The following is a 21,689-nucleotide window of genomic DNA, read 5'->3' on the forward strand; positions in this document are numbered from 1 at the left end:
CTATTTATTCATTACTATATAATGAATAACTAATAATTTTAAAAATATTTAATTTTTTTAATTATTAATTTATTTTATTTTATCATATTTTACTATTCTACCTTTTATATATTAATTAATAATTATATTCTAATTAAATTAATATATCACAAACTCAAATTAATATATCAATTGTGAAAAAATATGTGATAGAAAAAAAAAGGAGAGATAAATAATTAATAAAATATATATTTGATGTGTATACACTATACAGTAACATTCAAATTAATTTTTTTTTTAAATTACTGTAATTTTAATTATTTAAAATTAAATAAATTCATTATAAATATATTTTACTCTCTAATAATTAAATATTCAATAAATTTACCATTTAACTAAATCAATGCTCTTAGATAGATATGCTTTGACATTTAAAATGAAAAACCAGCTGCCAATACTTTCTCTCGCATGTGCTGCTCTCTTTCTCCACACTTGCAAACTGTGCGTATTACTATTTACTATTTAGATAGAGCGATCAAGACTCAAGAGACAGCGACGGAAGAGCTAAACAAATAACATAGGAATTTTTCAGATAATTAAGGTTTTTTCTTGTGAAAAAAACAAATACATGGAGGTGAAACACCGAACGGTACGGTACCTGATTACCAATCTGAGTTCGGTGTCGGAGCAGACCCGAGTAGAGGCCCTGAGGGAGCTCCGGCTCATGACCAAGCTCGACGCCAACGCCCGCCCCCTCATCGCTGAAGCCGGAGCCATACCTTACCTAGTCGATACCCTCTATTCATTGTCCCACGTTGCCCAGGATGATGCCGCCGCCACCCTCCTCAACCTCTCCATCTCCTCCCGCGCCGCTCTCATGTCGACACGCGGCCTCCTCGACGCCCTTTCCCACGTGCTCCGACACCATGCCTCCTCCTCGTCCCCCACAGCGGTCCAGTCCTCCGCCGCAACTCTCCACAGCCTCCTAATCGAGGACGAGTACCGCCCCATCATCGGATCCAAACGCGATATTATCTACTCCTTGATCGACGTGATAAAACAGTCCCGCTCCGCCGTTAGATCCGTCAAGGACGCCCTCAAAGCCCTGTTTGGTATCTCGCTATACCCTTTGAACCGCAAGACGGTTGTTGATCTGGGTGGCGTCGGACCGTTATTTTCTCTGGTACTGAAAGGCTCGGCTACTGGGATCATAGAGGACGCGACGGCTGTGATAGCGCAGGTGGCGGGGTGCGAGGAGAGTGAGGAGGCGTTTAGGAAGGCTTCGGGTACCGGGGTTTTGATGGATTTGTTGGACGTGGGGACGGGGTCGAGCTTGAGGGTGAAGGAGAACGCGGTGGCAGCGCTATTGAATTTAGTGAGGTGCGGAAGGGAGAGGGTGGAGAGGGAGGTAAGGGAGATGGGGCTACTGGTGGTGGAGGGGATTGCCGATGTCGCGGAGAATGGGAGACCTAATGGAAAGAGCAAGGCAGTGGCGCTGCTGAGGGTGCTCTACGGTGGGAGCAACGGGTGTGTGGTGAGGGACGAGCGGTTTGATTATTTGTTGAATCATTAACAACAGTACAAGTTCATGAAATCTGGTGTTTTTATTTGGTATGATATGTTACGATTAGAGCTGTTCATTAAGATATATGTAAATTAGCCATGGTTTTGATTTCATCGTGTTTCTCTTTAGATCATGAATGGAGAAATGATGAGTTTCTTGATGATCATCAGAGTATATTGTTTTTGCTCATCATGTTGTGCAAATTAATCGTCATATATACAAACAAACTTGGAGTTTTTTGTTCATGCATATTATATAATGTCTCCTACTCTTTCCTATTAGATCATGAATATGGTGTTTGGTTGGAAAGAAAATAAAAATAAAAATTGAAAAGGCCTATTAATTCAAGGGTACGTAATCAAACCTCCAAGATTAATAAAGATAAAAGACAACTGAATTTCCATTAAACTTTCGGATGCCTCATTACAAATATATTATTTATATAAAGAGAAATGATATTTGTAAGTTTAAGATGTATAAGTTTTGCATACTTTTTTTAAAAAAATAGATAAATCTTATCTATATAAAAAAATTATTTTTTTAATAATAGATCTTACTTCTTTTAAAAAAGAGTGCAAGAGACTCGCACACTCTAAAAATATAACTAAGATTAGTCTTATACAAAAGTATGCTTAATTAATTCTATCGATATGCTTAAATTCACGGGCCTAGAGTCACAATTCCAACATCTCATTACAATATATCATTTCATTACCAATGCCAACCGTCCATTATAATATCAGCCCACTACAGTTTATAAAGGTCTATTCCAAAGACAGTCCGGTTCTAAAGTTTCTGACCCTCGAACATTAGCACCTTTTAAGGAATCTTCATGTGTTTCATACAACATCTTTGATACTAATTTAATCAACATATCACACTTTAACTAAAAGCTTAAATTAGTGGGATTAGATTTACCAATATTCTATTAGTCACCCATTATTCGGATTACTTCATTGCAGATAACTCAATTACTATAAAAAAAAAAAATTACTTAAGTGTATTAATACTACTCTTCGTTCTAAGTTTTTTCATTCTAAGTTACACGAGTAGTGCTAATGTGATATATTTTAAGTGACTTAATTAAATTATAGTAGAGATATGAATGAAATGGGTGATTCTTCAAAAGTTATATCTTCTTTAAGGGCTTTACCATATATATAGTCTTATTATGTATACAAATTTAATTGGATTATAATTTCCCAAATCATGCATGCATCTTATAGTTGCAGTAGTAATGTAAGTTTTTGTACATGATTTGCTTAATGTAAATTGTAATAAAGCATGCATGTCATTGGAAAAAAGTAGCATAGAGTTAAGACTAGACAATATATAAGAGAAATTCTATGCATCAGTTATTATTCATTCCTACACCCCACACTTATATTACTTTTTCATCGAGTATGAAGGTGTTTTTCATAAGGTGTGAAGTGTGAGGTGATAAATATTGACTGATGAGAAATTTTTTTCCAATATATAATATTTTGCAGAGGTGGGACGCGGCATATAAAATAGAAGAAAATAGAAAGGAACCTGGTCTAAAATCAAACACCAACAAAGAAATTAAACTCTTTTCTTACCAAATTCCATTATATATGGGCAGTTTATTCTCCTGATCTAAACTACCATTGAAGTTTCCAAAAGAATAACTTCTAACTTTACTTATTTTTTTAGAACCATTGGCTCCTTTGACACACTAAGAAATTAGCTATTTCTGAATGGATTTAATTCTCTTTTACTTTTTTCAATAGGTTGGGACTGAGACCTATATATATATATATATATTAATAATTTGGGTGATGAGTACTGATGCCACTTTGCATGTAATTAATTAACTTTCTGATTAGCAAAAGTTGGTCTAACGACTCACGAGAAACATTAATAAACCTCTAAAGTAATGAATTATATTATAATAATAATAATAATAATAATATATAACCCATTATTCATCAATAAGATTTAACTTCCATGGAGATCGAATGCAAATGGTTCTTCATTATTCCTTTGTAACATTTATCCCACAAGTGATGCAGTCTTCAGCTTTCATCATTACTTGGTCTAATTTTTGTCAGCATTTTCCCTAACAATCCTAGAGTTTAAAGACTATCTAGACAATATCTTCAAAAGCCTATCAATCTACTTTTCAAACTACCATTCAAAGGGCTTGCCAATGGCACTTTTTGCTTTTTAATCTTTTTAATGATTGTGGTTTGTAATCCTTTTGTTTTTGTTTTATTAAAAATTGAAATTTTCCAAAGTGCCATACACAACACCATTGCTTTGACGCATGCTTAGATTGTCATGTTTTGTGCACGATGAGATGATCTTGCAGCTACTCCAACTAATATTTCATCATGGTTAGCTTTTGGTAAAAGCTAAATTCATGCCACATGTTGAACTTAATCCCTTTTAAATCATGAAGTAAAAACTAAATCAAACGCTATCAACTGAATATAGTAGCCAGCAAGAGAGCATTCTACTGTAATCAGAAGAAATTTTTTTCTCATCAGTCAATATTCATCATCTTACACGCTACATTTTATGAAAAATATTCTTATACCTTAAAAAAAATTATAGATATGAGATGTGAAAGTGAATAGTGACCGATGCATAATAAATCCCGTAATCTTAAACTTCGTCTCTCTTAATTTATACTTGCACAGTTGAAAGAACCTGACCAAAAAATAATCTTACAAGTTTAAAGACTAAAGAGCATCTCAAATTCTTCCATGATTTGCGAATCATTTGCACAATAATTTGGTAAGCTTTATTTATTAACAAAAGACATACAGTAATTTAAAATTTACAAAGAATTTTAATTGGAAAAGCACGACTTGGTGAGAGCTTTGAAATGGGTCGGATTAAAATGGCATGTTTTGGACTTTTAGATATGTATAGTTGATGGATGATGAAGGTCCACTCCTCTCCATTTGAGGCCACTAACCGTTTCGGGTGTTCCCCAGTACGGTCGTTCCCATAATTATCTTCTATTTTCCTATTTGCCAAACAAAGCCTGATCTCAAACTTTGGCCGAGTTTAACATGCAACTTATAATTTGCAGTCGAATTACCATATCCATTTTTTTATTGGTAATCCAATTCTACCAGCTGGTGCCTTCTTGTCTGATCTGCTCCATGGCTAAAGACAGTTCTTGAACCAAAGGGTTAGCATGAAAAATAGAAAACAAGAGGCCAATCAACTATATCATATATATGAAGAAATTTACGGGTCTAACTCATCTCATAAAACCGGTTCTACAAAAGAGGATTGCTCATTCCTTATAAACATGCCCAAGACCTTATCCACAGACAATGTGAGATTATTTCTCAACATCCTTACTCACATGCAGACTAATTTTTTTTTTTTATCCTTGTCATATGGTAAGTAGTGTGAGCTCCCATTCGTCCCGTGGCAAACTCTAATACTAAGAAGATATTCATAAGCCTAACCTATCTCATAAAACCGGCTCAACAAGAAATGATTGTTCATTCCTTGTAAACATGCTCAAGAACTTGTCCACAGACAATGTTAGATTATTCATCAACAATATATATATATATATATTATATACACACACGTTCTTGAGCAACATCTGAGATTAGTAATTAAGGAATTAAGGCAAACCAAAGGCAAAGTTTCTCCTCATCAATGACTAGGCATGCAGTAATTTGTTCACCACTTGATGCGGCATATTACTATTGGCCACCATAATGGGCAGGCAGAAATGAATCCCTGAGCCAATGGGATGTATTAGAGAGCCATTAGAATTTGGCTCCAGTGGTTATGAATGATCAATCCACCAAAACTTTCAAAAAAGGCACATAAAAAGGCAAAAAGCTAAGCTCAGAGAGAGAGAGAGATGAAAAGGGCTAGCTAAGGTTGAGTGAAGGTAGCACATTGGCTGGTGGAGGAGGAGAAGGTGGAGGTAGTGAATTGGGTGATGGGGATGGAGAGTGGGTGACACACCCACGTGAATGACCCACCACCCCCCCTTATAGGCACAAGTGGATGTCTTGGTTGGCTTCATATCAACGCTAACAGCCAAAATAACTCAACCACACAGCAATAAAACAGCATGCTCACAATCACATAACACCACCACCACCACCACCACCACCCCCAAAAAGTGAAAAAAAGAAAAGTTAGGATCCATTTTAACATCATTAATTCATTTGACAAAAGTGAACCATTTTTCCTGGTTGCCCACTAACCCTAATAACCTTTCCTTCCCTTTTCTCTAATATTGCTTGTCTCTCTCTTCCTTTAGGTGGCCACTAATACTTTGCCATTTCTTTTCTTTTCTTCTCTAATGCTAGTGGTTCTCTCTATCTCTCTCTCTTGCAGTTCTATTCTTAAACTTTATTTGAGGGGTTTGTACATGTTAGCAGCTAAACAGGGGTAAAAGTTTTAGCATGGGGAGAGATGGACAAAGAAATTAACCAAGAAATCCCATCTCTCCTCCCTAACAATAACACCACCGCCACCACCAAGGAAGACTCTCCAATTAGGAAACCATTTGCTGCTGCTGCTGCTGCTGCTGTAAGCAATGATAGATTGAAAAGAGATGAGTGGAGTGAAGGAGCAGTTTCAACCCTTCTTGAAGCTTATGAAGCCAAATGGGTTCTACGAAACCGAGCCAAGCTCAAGGGCCACGACTGGGAAGATGTTGCACGCCATGTTTCATCGCGTGCCAATTGTACCAAGTCCCCCAAAACACAGACTCAGTGCAAGAACAAGATCGAGTCAATGAAGAAAAGGTACCGTTCAGAGTCTTCCAGTACTGCTGATGCCTCATCTTGGCCACTATACCCACGTCTTGACCTTTTGCTGCGTGGAAGTGGACCTTTACAAGCTCCTCCTCCACCACCACTACCGCCGCAGCCGCCGCCTACGCCTACGCCTACTCCTCATCCACCTCCACCAAATGCTCCTCTAATGTTACTAGAGCCATCCCCAGCAGCGGTGCAACCGCAACCTCTACCTCCACCTCCACCGCCACCTCCACAACCTGGAGCAGCTCAAAACTCGCGTGGATCCAATGGTATTGACAGAGTGGCCAAGGTCAGAGAATTTTTTTTTTTTCCTTCAATTTTATCAATTCTAGCTGTTTCCCATGTTGCATGGCCCTCCCTTCGTACCCCTTACTTGACCAGTCCTAGCTAGTATCCCTAAGCTTCATGAGCGCCTTAACTATCATAATTAAGATCGTTTGTTGTTTTTATAGGACTCCATGAAGTTTTGAGGACTTTGAATCTTTCAATTGCAGGAGTTTAAATTCACCATCTTCTTGTTGGTAATCTTTTTCAGACTATGGGCAGTCTATCATCGCCTTAAAACATGCGGCGCTGTTTTGAATCTGGAATTTTATTTTGATGAATAAAATTTACGGATTCTCTTAGCAGTAAGCCGAAGTAAACCAAGTTTCCAAGGATCCTTAATTAGATCGAGCTGATGTTCGACTGATATTTGCTAAATTTAATGAAGTATAATCTTTCATGTTAACAGGAAGATGAAGCTGGAACCAAATTATCCGACCAAGTATCCGACAAGAACCGTATGGAAACAGATAGCAGCACACCTGCCCTTTATAGTGACAAGGAAAAGACAAGGTCCAAAAGGATGAAAACGAAAATGGAAAAGAAGAAGAGGCGAAGGAAGGAGGAAATGGAGATAGCCGAAAGCATACGATGGCTAGCAGAAGTAGTGGTGAGGTCAGAGCAAGGAAGGATGGAGACGATGAGGGAAATAGAGAGGATGAGAGTTGAGGCCGAGGCAAAGAGAGGAGAAATGGATCTCAAAAGAACAGAGATTCTTGCTAATACCCAGTTGGAGATTGCTAGACTCTTTGCAGGCATAGGCAAAGGTGTGGATTCTTCATTGAGAATTGGAAGAAGTTGATGAGAATTCAAGTATCATGTATGTATAGATTATTAACATGTATTAACACTGAAAAAGGAATCAAAAGATGGGAGCTTTTTAGAGATGAAAGTCTTGAAGGTGATCTAAGTTGTACTATCTATTAGGATAAATGGTTAAAGGATCACATGGTAGGTAAGGTAACATCTTTACCTCATTCTACTGTTCCATTTCTCTAAGCAATGCAGTGTTTCTTCACAGAAATTGAGGTATATATATGTCATAGCTTCATAGTTTTGACTGATAAGCACCATAACTTACATATCAAGTCTCATGTTTTAATCCACTACAAGGATAAGAACAATGATTAATGATTAGTATTTCTTTAACATTTTTTTAACTCAAATATTGTATGCAATTTAAAGAGATATAGACATAATATACAGACATAGACCCTGTCATGATTACTGTTGAAGTCTATATTGTCTATGAGCAACACAAGGTTCCGTTTGAATGTTGAGTTGAGTTGAGTTCTTTATAAATAATAATGAGTTGAGATGGTGAAGTGAGTTTTGTGGGGCCCATTTAAGATGAGTTTAGATGTATTTGAATGTTAAGATGATTTTAGATGTATTTATGGAAATATGAAAAAGGTTGTCGGTTTCACGTGTAAAGAAATTTTGAGTTGAGTGATGTTTAATTATTTGAGACTTGTGTATTTACATGTTGGAATAAGTCTGAGATGAGCTGAGCTCATTCAAAGATCCAAACGAAGCCTTATGTTACGAGGTTCATATCATGCTGTGTCTCTGTCTCTATCTCTCTTCAAATAGTCATTTATATGCAACAAAAGAAAATAACAAAACTTGCATTCAACATGCAAATTTGTGTATTGGTTGATTCATATCGAAAAGATATGTGTAGTTCAAAGACCATGTCACCCAACCTATAAGATGTTAAAAAAAACCAAATCTCTCTGTTCTTTTTTTTTTTTTTTATGTAGGAAGGCACTTTCGAAATTTATTGAAAAAAACCCTTCACTTATAGTGAAGAAAAAACGTGTAAACAAATAAATAAAAAAACTCAACCCAAACCCCAATGCACACCACTACTAAAAAAAAAAAAAAAAAAAAAAAGATCAAAAGAGACCAAACATGACCCTCCCAGCCTATTTCCAAATATACGACAAACCCAACATCTCCAAATGCATCATTCTCTTCAACTCCTTAGGAAGCATTTCATATGCATCATACCTTCTACTACACCCTCCTTCTCCACACCGTGTCAAAAAATCGGCGACCATATTCCCTTCTCTAAATTGGTGAGAAATAGAGAAAGAACTTTCATTAGCTGCGACGAGAAACTCTTCTAAAAAATCCCACAAATATCAAATCGTACATCTTTTGGCTAGTACCCAATCTACCACAATTTTAGAATTACATTCAATCTCAACATGCGTGAAACTGAAATCCGTGCCCAGCTTCCCCCTTCCATCAAGGCCCTTAGCTCGGCTTCATTGTTAATGTCGTGACCAAAATGTTTCGAGAACGCGGCTAAACACTGGCCATCACAATCTTGGATAACTCCCCCGCCACCTATACTCCCCGGATTCGCTCTATAGCTACCATCCGTATTTAATTTCACTCTACCTACCATCGGTCTCCTCCATTTGATCAGTTGAGGTCTTCATGCAACAACCAGAGGAAAACCGACATCCAGAGCATCGAAAATTACAATATCAACACTAGAAACCTCACCCCCTTTCTGCATACATTCCGAAATGTTTCTAAGCCATGCCTTTATTGCTAGCCAAACGCCTTCCATAGTCTCTTGTCTACCCTCCATTCGTAACTTACATTTAAGTATCCAAAGCCTCCATGTTATCACGCAAGGTAGGATTCCAAGTAAGGTTCCCCGTGTAAAAGATTTTTTTGCGAAGGACCACCATTGAGAGACCCTCGACCACCATGAATGCGGCATTATTGGAATCCCCAACGCTGGCTCTGAAAGTGCCCACAATTTTCTTGCAAACTCACTGGAACTCAACACATGGTCCCGCGATTCGTATTGCCCTAAAGAACACCATTCACACTTGGAAGCAAGAGGTATACCTACACGACGAATATTTTCCTCCACCGGCAAACAATTATACCCGACTTTCCAAACACAAACTAATACTCTCTTAGGTAGCAAACCATGCCAAATCCATGTCATTTCAGGAGCTTGAGGGGCTTTGACTCTGATATGATCCCATGCGGACGCTAAGGAGAACTTCCCATCTTTACTCGGCATCCATACTAGTACATCCTCACCACTTCTACCCGCTGCAATAGTCTGTGAAATCTCCTCTGTTTTGATGGCACTCACTAGCTCCACCAACTGATCTCTATCCCATCTGTTATCAACTTATCAACCCATAATTCCTTGATACACAAAGCGGGATTAATATCCAAATTAGCATGTAGACTAAGCAGTCCACTAGAGAGCCAACGATCATACCAGAATGACTCCCGACCCTCCCTAACCATCAGCCGCACGTTGTCAAGTACCTCCGGCAAGACCCCCATGATAGATTTCCAAAAACGAGAGCCATTGTTACTAGCCAATGCCACATGACCCTTCTTAACGTACTTGGCCCGAAAAAAATTATTCCATAGGCTATCACCAAACAATAAACGCCACGCAAACTTCATATGGAGTTTCCTTTGAACCTCTAAAAAATCCTGCAAACTCAAACCCTCTTCTTCTGTTGGTTTACACAAATGACCCCACGAATGCCATTTCCTTTTTCAATGGCCATCCGAAACACCCCAAAAGAAAGTTGATAAAATAGAATTAATCTTGTGATGCACGCTTTCAGAATATTGAGAACAGCTAGAATATGCATAGACATACTCGAGAGTACGTGTCGAAGGAGCGTAAGATGGCCCCCTTGTGAAAGCAAATTATACTTCCATCCAGCCACTTTGCTCCTGATTTTAGCCACTAAAGGCTCCATGTCCCGAACCTTAAGCCGTCCCACAACAAGGGGAACACCAAGATAAACCACCGAGAACTTCCCCTCCACAAAACCCGATAACAGCTTCAAGTCGACTCTCCTTCCCCTAGCGATATGATCAGAGAAGAACAAAGCTGATTTTTCCTTGTTTATCAACTGACCCGACCACCTCTCATAACATCCCAAAACCTCAATAAGTCGTTGCAAGGATCGCTTTCCCCTGTTAAGAAAAATCAGAAGATCATAGGCATAGAGGAGGTGGGAAATCAAAGGCACCCCCGGGGGATGAGAAAAAGCCTTGATCCTACTACCACTCTCAAAATTCCTTCTCAGAAGCCGTGACAACACTTCCTCCATGATGATAAATAAATATGGAGATAGAGGATCTCCTTGTCGAAGCCCTCGGGTTGATTGAAAATAACCCTTATAAGAGTCATTCATCATAATCGAGAACCATTGTGAGCACACACAATTACCCACCAAAACACGAAATTGAGTAGAAAATCCGAAACACTCAAGAATGTGTAAAATAAAATTCCAATCAAACCGATCATAGGCTTTGGACATGTCCATCTTGACCATAAGGTTGCCACCATTTGTTTTTTTATTTAATGAATGGACCATCTCCTACGCCAACGTAATATTCTCAAAGATACTCCTCTCAGGAATAAAGGCGCATTGCTCTTGTGAAATCATTGACGGAACAAACTTCGTCAATCTACGAACCAAGATTTCAGAGAAAATTTTATAAGTAACTGAACATAAACTAATTGGCCGAAATTTGTCGAAACTCTTTGGCTCTTGCACCTTCGGAAAAAGAACAATGAAAGACGACGTATAAAACTGGGGCAGGGGAACCCCCAAGAAAAATTCCTTTGCACCTTCACCAACTCCCAACAACTACTAAAAAAAGGGGAACCAAAATCGTCCGGTCCAAGGCTACTGTGCTTCGGGATAGACATTAAAGCCTCCTTGACCTCTAATTCTGTGGGCGCCTTGCATAGAAAAAAATTATCATCATTAGCAATAACCTTATCCAAGAGTGATGAAAGATCGGCTTCCTCATGAGCCGCCGCCACCGAAAGAAAATCCTGAAAATAGCACACTGCATCTTGATGAATCTGTTCCGGAGTGCTAAGGACCGCGCCATCCACCCGTCATAGAAGAAATAAAATTAGTCTTTCTACATTGGTTTACAACAGCATGAAAGAACTTCGAATTTTGATCACCATCAACCATCCAAGCCTTCTTAGCAATCTAAGCTAGGCGTAATTCTTCCCTATATAGAAAAACCATCATGTAACTACCTCTCTAGCCCATCCTACCAGCCTTTTAACTCCTTTAAATGAACCTCCACACGACCAAACACCGATTTATTCCACGTGCACAAAGCCACCTTCAACTTTTTCAGCTTGGCTGCTAGCTTTAGAAGGCCAGAACCCTGTACTGGTGTGCGCCAAACAGTCCATACACACTCTTTGAAAGAGCCATGGTCACACCATATATTCTGAAATCTAAAAGAAGAAGGGTTATACCGCGACAAATCCTTGTGTAACTTAAGAACCATCGGGCAATGACTCGAAGATTTTCTTGGCAAGTACTCATACCAAGCATCCGGAAATACACTAGAGAACCCATATTTGCTAACAACTCTATCCAATTTAGCCCAGCTGCGAGAAGATCCCTCCTGGTCATTACACCAAGACACTCGACCCCTAATGCATGGAAGATCTAGAAGGCCACACAATTCCAAATAAGAATTAAAACTCATCCATCACCGAAATGGCTCTCGAGTGTCCACCAATCCGTTCGTCATCAATCCTGATGATATTAAAATCGCCTGCAACCAGCCACAGACAACTTCCGACGTTGAGATCCTCTGAAGATTGCCAAAACTCCCGACGCTCCACTTGGCTACACTTAGCATATATGAAAGTCACTAAAAAAATTTTTCCGAATAAGAAAACCACCCAGTAATCATTTGAGCTGTCTTACTCACAATATCAAAGACTGTATTCTCCTTCCAAAACAACCAAAGCTTACCACCCATGTCCGCATTCGATCTAGGCATATGATCAACACTTGCAAATGGTTCCGAAACAGTAGCCAAAAAAGAATTTTTTCTCCAGACCAACCCTCTCAACCTTTTTCGTGACCTACCCAACACTCTCACATTCCACACTAAAATTGTATCAGTCATAAATTAAGCTTGGAAGGGTGGGTGGACACCCGTAGTGACTGCCGAGATCCTTGCAGAGGCCTTTCTTTAGAATTTTTTTTAGAACTAGCCTGCACCTCAATGTCCGAATCATACAACTTTTTACTGGCAAACGGCTTCAACGGCCCCTCATTCTCCTGTTCTAATAAATATTCCACTGCTATCCCAAGGGACGTTGTCACCAGTCTCACATGGACCGAACACTCCAAAGCCAGTGTTTCATTTACCATCTCCAAGTGCTCAACATCATGTCCACTAGAACTCAATAAAGCATTAGCAAATTCCATCCTCAACACAGCTGCCTGGAAATCACACTCACTATCGGCACGGACAAAATCCTCCCTGCACGAATTAACTACTTGCGTGCACACCAGATCATCACCTATTCAAACCTCCCTTTTGCTGGCCTCCCCTATTTCATGAACCGATTTCACAAAAGATTCAACCCTTTCCCCAGCCTTAACCAGCATATTATTATCCACCAACAAACCATCCACACGCTCACAGTCTGTCGGGTTTGCTTCACCTTCAATCTCCTCACAAATCTCCTCCTCCTCTAAATCATTCTCAATCAATCGACAATCATTCACCAACCCATCCTTTGACTTTATCCCGACATCATATTATAATTTATCCCTATCAAAGTTTACCCCTATGAATTATATTAATTGAATAACTGTATAAATAAAATATTTTTAGTTGACAATGAATAAAGGATTAACTGTTTTTATGGAATAATGACTTAACTCAGAAAAAACTTAAAAATAATCACTATTCGTGTTTCGAATATATCTAAAACATAGAATTTGCTTCAGTTCTTATCAGTTAACATTAGGGAAAAACATTTTGATGTTGAAAAAAAAAAGCAAGAAAAAAAAGTAAAATAAAAAAAAAATCAATTACATGACAATGTGTCTACATCTACGGAGCTACAAATGATTTTATTATTATGAATGACAAAATACACTTTGGAGCAAAATACATTGTTCCCAACCGACCATATTGTTTATAATAAATATATATATAGGGTTGTACAAGGACATCCTAATTTTACAATTGCTGTGTTATTTGCTCGAGTGAGACTCAAGCGAACTCTCTACCTAATGTTCACTCAAGTGAACTCTCTGTTTGAGTTTCGCTCGAGCAATCTATTGTGCAAACGTCGAGCAAATTTTTGCTTCGGCTTGACCCAAGCCCTGCTCAACCTTGTGCCATATGGCCCAAGTCTCATTGAAAATTCTTTAAAAAAATAAAACAAAAATAAACCATAACAAATTCCTATCAGATTGGGTCATTAAATCGGCCGCCGCTAAAATGAAGTAGGCTTCACAAACACAACACTAGCAAATTAATGTTCCCCCACTAATAGCAACATAGCCTTACCTATTTGTTAATTTCCTTTCGGAAGAGAAAAATGATAATTTAAACGAGAAAAAAAGGTCAAAAATAAAATAAAGAACAAGAAATTAATTATCGATTCTCCAAAAGACTACAAATCTTCGGAGTCCCAAACACAAAAGCAATATCTCCCGCCAGATTATGGGCTGTTTGGGGTTGGGATAGGAATATTAGAAGTGTTTATATTGTCTTAAAAGTTTTTTAATAGAAAAATTATGTTATTTGAGTGTTACATATTAAAATACTTTTTAATCTCAAATAAATTAAAAAATATATTTTTTTCCTCAAATGTATTTTTTTAGATAATGTGAAACGTAATTCGAATTTTAAAAAAACTATAAATGGGCAAAAATACACATATAACTTTCAAATAATTACAACTTTTAAACTTTCAAGGATATAGTCATAATATTAAAGAAAAATCAAATTATTGTCATTTCTACCTCATAAAACATTTTTTTAGGCCCCGTTTGGATACATAAACAGTTTTATCTCATCTCATCATTACAATTTTTTTAAAATTTCACAAAAATATAATGAACAATTCAACTTTTTCAAATCTCAAAATAATAATAATATTAAAAAATAATATTCTAATAATATTTTATTTAACTTTTAACTTTCATTTAAAATCATCTCATCTAATCTAAATAGTATTTTAAGCATATGGTTGTCAAATGGTAATAAATTTTTAATAGTAAAATTTATTACTTAAACTATAAGTTATATTTTTCACCACAATCTTAAATAAACATTATGTTTTTCGTAACTTTTTTTAAAGGGAAATAATATATACAAGTACAAAATGTATAATTCGCGTGCAAGCTTTTATAAAAAATTGGAACTCACTATAAAAAAATATAAAAAACTCATTTTATAAAACCCACATTTTTTCAAAAGACGTATCAGCCATTGCTCTTTTCCAAATCTAAGACCAGAATCAGTAAAGAGTAGTGATAAATACATAATATTTTTTACAATATATATTATAAAATAAAAATATTTTTTATAAAATGATATTAATTTTATAAAATATTTTACAAAAATACCCTTCCTTTTAAAACGTTGTTATGGAAAGTGTTGTGTGTTTCATCAGTAAAACCCACTCCTAACTTTAAGCCCTTTCTGTCATTCCCTCCCAAGTCCCAAAATCTAAAATGTCTCTCCAAATCCACACGACACCATAGCACAACCAACATATCTCCCATCCTCTCATGGCATTTACCCATCACCTCTTCACTTTTCTCTTCCTCACCCCGCCTTGAGAACCCACCATCAAAATTCACTCTTTTCCATTACCTCAACGAACGAGAACACACCTTTCTCACTCTCAAGTCTCAACACTCTCAAGAAAATTGCTTTGTCAACCGCCTCATGGCAAGTATGTTAGAGAAGACTATCTTGTGGTATATTTCTCACAAAAGAAAACCCCATTCGACTTTTATCATAATTTGTTTGCGTTTTTGTTCCCTTTTTTTTTTTTTTCTCCTTTTAACTACTAAGTTTTCGTTTGTTTTCTCGTTTGGATTTTAACTTAAATGCTCATCTTGCTTATTAAGAAAATGTTAAAATATAGAGAATTTATAGAGTTGTAGAGATAAATTCTTGGTTTCGACTATTGAGATTAGATTCTTTTGGAAGTTTTAAGTCAGTTTTTTCTTGGCATCCAAGTTGTGCTTAGTTTAATGCATACGTTTCTTTATTTGGGTGAGCAGAAGAAATTGTCTGCCGAGGAAGTTCAGGAGCTGGTAAAGGGAGAAAGAAATGTACCCCTTATTATTGATTTCTATGCAACATGGTGTGGGCCCTGTATTTTAATGGCTCGAGTACTCGAAATGGTATTGCTTTTTTAAGAAATTCTAGTTGTATCTCTAGTGCTATGCGTGCAATTTATAATGATCATATGCTTGACTGCTTAAACTGTTCTAGTGTTAATTGTCATTCAAATTAGTTGCTGTGTAGATTTTCCCCTTTCCCCTCGATCTTCATGAGGCTTCATACATATATTTTTGGTGGAGAATACTTTGTAAAATCCAGAGAGACTGTACCCTCAAGGGGGAGGGGAGGAGGCTATTTGCAATACTCCACTAGTAGCTTGATTCTGAGGAATTGATGCTTTTGATATTCTTAGGTGATGGTTTGACATTTTTACGGGTTGGTCTACTTCAGTCTTTAAACAGTGGGAAATGGCTGTTGGTGGATTCTCAAATTGGTACTACAGGCCTTTTGTATGTGACTTGGAGGGTGCAAAAAAGATATTTTAATGCCATTAAGTTAATTTTTTTTTTTTTATATATAAATCTGAACTAGTTTTTCAGCAGGGATTGAATACTTAGAATGTTGTGCCTTAGGTGTCGATGAGTTGGTTTGTATCCTTGACTTTTGGTGCATGAATGATAATTAGGATAATTGATGGAGGTGATGATGATAGAGTTTTTAGAATTGTGGACTATGGCTGTTCGTTATCATTGTGAAGGAATGTTTTGGACATCTCTTCATTTTGTAAAAATTGCAGTTTCTAATTTTCACTCTTAAATTATTTAGAATGGCTTCATGTTATGCATTCCTTTTCATATGGGCTTTTTCCTTTCTAGTTTAATGAATTTTGAGATGGGATGTTGTGAAAAAGGATAGCAGATGTTATAGGATGGATGGCTAAAAGCCAAGACTATGTCCTACCTTCCTAAGAAGCTTTAAAAGGTCATGTCAATATCTCAAGGCGGTTTTTTTTTTTTTTTTTAATTTAATTTAATTTAATTATTTTTTTTTTTTACAGAAGAGCCGAAAGTCACATGTCCATTTGTGACTCCGTCCTAAATTTTATTGATCAACCCCTCACTTGTGGTGGAGGAAAACCGTGGTTACAATCCGAGGCTTGGGGGCTACAAATATTATAATAAAACCAAAACCCAAGCCTCAAAAAACTAAATAAGCTCAACCACTATACAAATGCTTCCAAAAAAACCTTCAAATGAACAACCTGCAAGACAAAATCTGCACGAACATAGAGTAAGAAATGAAATGATCAAATGCAAAAAAGACATACCTCTCGTAAGACCAGCGCACATAGCTTTCTATCAACTACTTCGGGTTTTCCGTATGTAAGGGAGGCCCCCTCTATCCAGCCTAATGTTCCCTCTAATAGAAGGAGGCAACTTAGGAAGAGAAAACCATGATCCCTTAAGACCATTAGCACCCATTTTAGCTAAGCCATCCGCAACCGAGTTACATTCTCTATAATAATGAACAAATGAAACATTAATCCCAGCTAGTCGACTCTGAATTTCATCCCAATAATCTTCCATGTACCACAAGCCACATCTCTTATTCTTCAACCAGTTTAGCACTAACATGGAATCTAGTTCAATCTCCACAAATAAAAAACCCATCAAGCCAATATGTCGAAGCCCATGAAGTAAACCCATCAGCTCTGCATAATTGTTCGAATGATGCCCTATTGCTATTGCAAACCCACAAACCAGATTACCTTTTTCATCTCGAATAATTCCTCCCGCACCTGAAGGGCCCGGATTACCTAGAGAACAACCATCAACATTCAGTTTGACCCAACCTTCCTTAGGTTGCTTCCACTTGACCGGGATGACAATCTCTTTCCTCATGACATTTAAAGGCATATTAAAACATTTTGAAATACCTTCATCACGCCGATTGAGCAAATTAACATTATTTAGTTTAACTGCAATCCAAGAAACCCAATATTTTATGGAACACCAAAACTGTTGGACCGATTCCATTACTCCTTCCATCCGGGCCTTACAGCAAAGTCCCCATAGCCGCCAAGTAATGATCGCCGGAAGAAGTCTCAACAGTTGACCAGGGCGATTAGAATTCTTAACCCGCCTATATCAACACTCCACCCTCTGTCTCCACAAGCAACTTTCCACCCAAGGAATTCTAAGAACCACCGAACAGATACGCCAAATTTTTTCAGCAAAATCTCCTCTCGCAAGAATATGATTAAGATTTTCATAAGTATAACTGGAATAACAATCACAACGGGAAACGATAGGAATACCAATTCTGCAAATTCTGTCATCCATAGGAAGACAATCATGTATGGTCTTCCACATAGTGATTGAAATTTTTTTTGGAAGAGCAGAATGCCAAACCCATTTTGTCCGAGGGAAATCTGGACCCCTCAAACGAATACAATTCCAAGCACTCTTAGTAGAGAAATTTCCATCATCATTAGGTAGCCATATCAATATATCTTTCCCATGTTTAACCCTACCGAACTGCAAAATAATATCTTCAGCTTTTTGATGCCCAACCAACCGAGCAAAAATCTCCATATTCCAACCCAACCCAGTTTTACAATCTTCCAACTTAAGATTTGGCATATCTGAAATCTGAATATTATCTCAAAGAGGGGCATCATCAGCCCACTTATCATGCCAAAAAAGAAGCTTACCCTCCCGAACTCTCCATTTAGAATTAGCTTGCACTAAAGGAATACTTTGCAAGATCATCTTCCAAAAATTAGACCCTTTCTACAGATGCTATATAATTCCTACTATATCTATCAAATATTTTGGGTAACATGCAATTACTTCGGGAAAGATGTTTGCTACAGATTTAGGAACACAACAAAAAAGATCGTCTTACCCCTTATATAATTTTATATGTTTTTTTGGGTTAGTATTTTTTGTTTTCCCATACCTATGTCCCTTGTCCTGCTTGTGCTTCTCATATTGAATATCAATTTTAGCAATTTTTCTGAAGTTGTATAAATCTAAAGCAGGTCTTAATCTTCTCTCCTTGACAGCTGCATTGCTACAAAATATGACTCAAATTTTTTTTCTTTTGTAATTTATTTTGAAGACTTGACAGTATTTCATGCTTCATTATCAAACATTTTATGCAAATAAAAGGGTTACAGTTTCAATGTATGACAAAATCTTGGAGAGGAGCATTGCTAGTTTCTTTGTTGTATGGCAAATTGGCTTATGATGCTGATATGATATGCTACATTATTGGAAATTTTAGAATTTTACTTAATGTGATATGAATGAGGTGTGGCTAGCCTATTTATTTCCTAGAAAGCATTCTCTTGAACAGAAAAAAACAAAATAATCTTCCATTTTGGAGTAGCATTTGTTGACAGTAATGCTGTCAGCATGAGGTTAGTGCGTATTTGCATCATCATTTCGAGAATCTCTTTTCCAGATTGATGGCTTAATTTGATTTGAGGGGAGGGGGGAGAGTCTTTTTGTGCTTTGTTCTGTTGCAAAATAATCCAAACGCGTTATGTTGCTGATGGGTCATTTTTTAAACCAATACATTGTTGCTCTCAAGAGAAATCCTCACTGTAGTATGATTTGATTTGGCATCTGCAAACTGGTGAATAATGCTTGCATTTGAGTCTTGTCACAGCTTGCTGTGGCTGTGGAGTATGAGAACAATGCATTGATTGTTAAGGTTGATACAGATAATGAGTATGAATTTGCACGTGACATGCAGGTAACCATTTTTGCCTTTCTGAGTGCAGCTAATTGAATTGTATACATACTGTACCATTGCTGTGTCCTAATCTCAATGGTTAATTCTCTGTATACATTGAGCTCCTTTTGTCTCAGGTACGAGGGCTGCCAACACTTGTTTTTTATCAGTCCAGATCCAAATAAAGATGCAATCCAGACTGAAGGGCTTATTCCAATACAGATGATGCGGGATATAATAGATAATGAGATGTGAAGAATTGAGCAAAACATTGTTATGCCGCTAGACAGATTTCGAGAGCCCTGGTCTTTAGGGGTGGTAATGGTATAATCCTTTACTTGCCTAAACTCGAGTTTTGTAATTTATGTGACTGAGATGCTGCCTTTGATAGATGCAGGAATTTGTGTGCATTCTACTCAATAATATATGTGTTTAGAAGTCAATACGTGGACGGTGGTTTTGTGGGTGAGGAAATATTTTTCTCTTCTTTTTTCTTTTTTACAAAAAAAAAAACTGGAAGAGAGGCTTCCTTATTATAAATCATCTTCACTTATGGTGAAGGAAAAAGAAACCGTGGTAACATCCAAACATACTTCAGTAGACAGGACCAAACTATGAACAAATATATAAACCGACTAAAACAACTCAACCCAGCAAACTTGCTAATCTTACTTCCTACATTTCCTGATATACGAAAAACCTCCATTGTCCAATCTAATGGTCCCTCTAATGAAAGAAGGGAGAGCTGACAATGAAGACCAAGAACCCATGTACCCTTGAGCGCTCCGTTTTGCTAGACCATCGGCTGCTCCTTGATTTGAGATAGAGAAAAATTAAAGCTAGTTAAACGACGTTGAATCTCATCCCAATAGTCCTCCATATACCATAAACCACACCGATGCACCAGGATTTCCAAAAGAACAAGTCATCCACATTAAGTGAACGGTTTTAACAATTAACTCTCTTGCAGGCACAATCGGGCAAATTCAAACCACGTAAAATCACCTCATCTTGTCGACTAGAAGAGCTAACATCCTTCAACTTAATTGTAGCCCATGCCACCCAGAATTTAATAGAAGACCATACCTGCTGTTCTGATTCCTCTACATCCTCCATTCTCACCTTGCACCTTCGGCCCCATAGCCTCCATATTATAATGGAAGGTAAAATGCCCAGCAGCTGGCCAGATTTGGATGATTTCTGAGCACATCGATGCCAACTTTCAACCCTTTCTATCCAGTTTCTACCTTCCATACACAGCATGCTAATACTCTGAGAAGCTATAAGCCATATTTGCTCAGCAAACTCGCCACTCGCAAAGACATGATCAAGATCTTCATAGCCACGAGATCTACAACAATCACAACGAGACACTAGCGGTATACCAACCCATCTAATTCGATCATCCAGAGGTAAACATGCATGCATTGCCTTACACATGGTTACTGAAATTTTCTTTGGGAGAGCAGCGTGCCACACCCACTTCGACCATGGAAAATTTGGGCATTTTGTTCGTATACAATTCCAAGCACTACAAGTCAAAAATTTTCCATCCGAATTCGGCAGCCATATTAACAAATCAGTATCGTCTTTTATCCTTCCCAACTGCTCAATCATCTCCTCTGTTTTTTCATACCCCACAAGCTGAATGAATAGCTCCACATTCCATGACCTGCTAGACTTGCACTCCTCCAGTTTCAGATTCTGCAACTCCGTGACCTGCTCATTATCACAAAGAGGTGAATCACCAAACCATCGATCTTGCTAAAAATAAACTTTACCATCATGCACTTACCACTTTGAATTTTCATGCACTTAAGGAAGTTGCTTCAAAATCATTTGCCACAAATTTGTTCCTTTTTGAGGATTGATCACTGTAATATGTTTATTCTCAACATATTTAGCAAGAAAAAATTTAGACCATAGAGAAGAACCATTCAATAAAATTCCAAATATGGAGTGAACTCTGCAGTTCATGCAAATCACGAAGCCCCAAACCCCCTTCTGAAATCGGTTTACAGAGATCTAACCATGCACACCCTTTTTTCTTAGCTTTGTCATCCTTCACTCCCAAAAAATAGGTCCTCATAAGCCTTGAAATTTTCTCAATAACTGACTCAGGGGTCTTCAAGATAGATAGAGAGTGAACTGGAATACTTTGCAGGACATGTTTTAATAGCAATAATCGAGTCCCACTAGAAAGAAGTCTAGCCTGC

The 21,689-nt window shown here is 37.5% G+C and overlaps 2 protein-coding genes and 1 pseudogene across 2 annotated transcripts; all 3 read left to right on the forward strand.

Annotated features, from left to right (window-relative positions):
* The first annotated feature begins 424 nt into the window (after positions 1-424).
* On the forward strand, positions 425-1,779 carry LOC108989139 (U-box domain-containing protein 11-like). The gene has a single exon (XM_018962656.2). The coding sequence runs from the start codon at positions 608-610 to the stop codon at positions 1,550-1,552; it is 945 nt and encodes a 314-aa protein (XP_018818201.1). The 5' UTR covers positions 425-607; the 3' UTR covers positions 1,553-1,779.
* Positions 1,780-5,640: 3,861 nt separating this feature from the next.
* LOC108989130 (actin cytoskeleton-regulatory complex protein pan-1-like) lies at positions 5,641-7,627 on the forward strand. Its single transcript, XM_018962648.2, has 2 exons — positions 5,641-6,604; positions 7,049-7,627. The coding sequence occupies exons 1-2, from the start codon at positions 5,966-5,968 to the stop codon at positions 7,439-7,441; spliced, it is 1,032 nt and encodes a 343-aa protein (XP_018818193.1). The 5' UTR covers positions 5,641-5,965; the 3' UTR covers positions 7,442-7,627.
* Positions 7,628-15,169: 7,542 nt separating this feature from the next.
* Positions 15,170-19,916, forward strand: LOC108987402 (annotated as a pseudogene).
* Positions 19,917-21,689: the final 1,773 nt, after the last annotated feature.

This window comes from Juglans regia, chromosome 5 (assembly GCF_001411555.2).
Source record: "Juglans regia cultivar Chandler chromosome 5, Walnut 2.0, whole genome shotgun sequence".
NCBI classification, from domain to species: Eukaryota; Viridiplantae; Streptophyta; class Magnoliopsida; order Fagales; family Juglandaceae; genus Juglans; species Juglans regia.

What these genes read in the sequence shown, in the direction of transcription:
- LOC108989139 (XM_018962656.2), top strand. Translation starts at nt 608, where the DNA reads ATGGAGGTGAAACACCGAACGGTACGGTACCTGATTACCAATCTGAGT.
- LOC108989130 (XM_018962648.2), top strand. Translation starts at nt 5,966, where the DNA reads ATGGACAAAGAAATTAACCAAGAAATCCCATCTCTCCTCCCTAACAAT. An exon ending in GTATTGACAGAGTGGCCAAG is followed by an intron (nt 6,605 to 7,048) that starts GTCAGAGAATTT and finishes TCATGTTAACAG; the next exon opens with GAAGATGAAGCTGGAACCAA.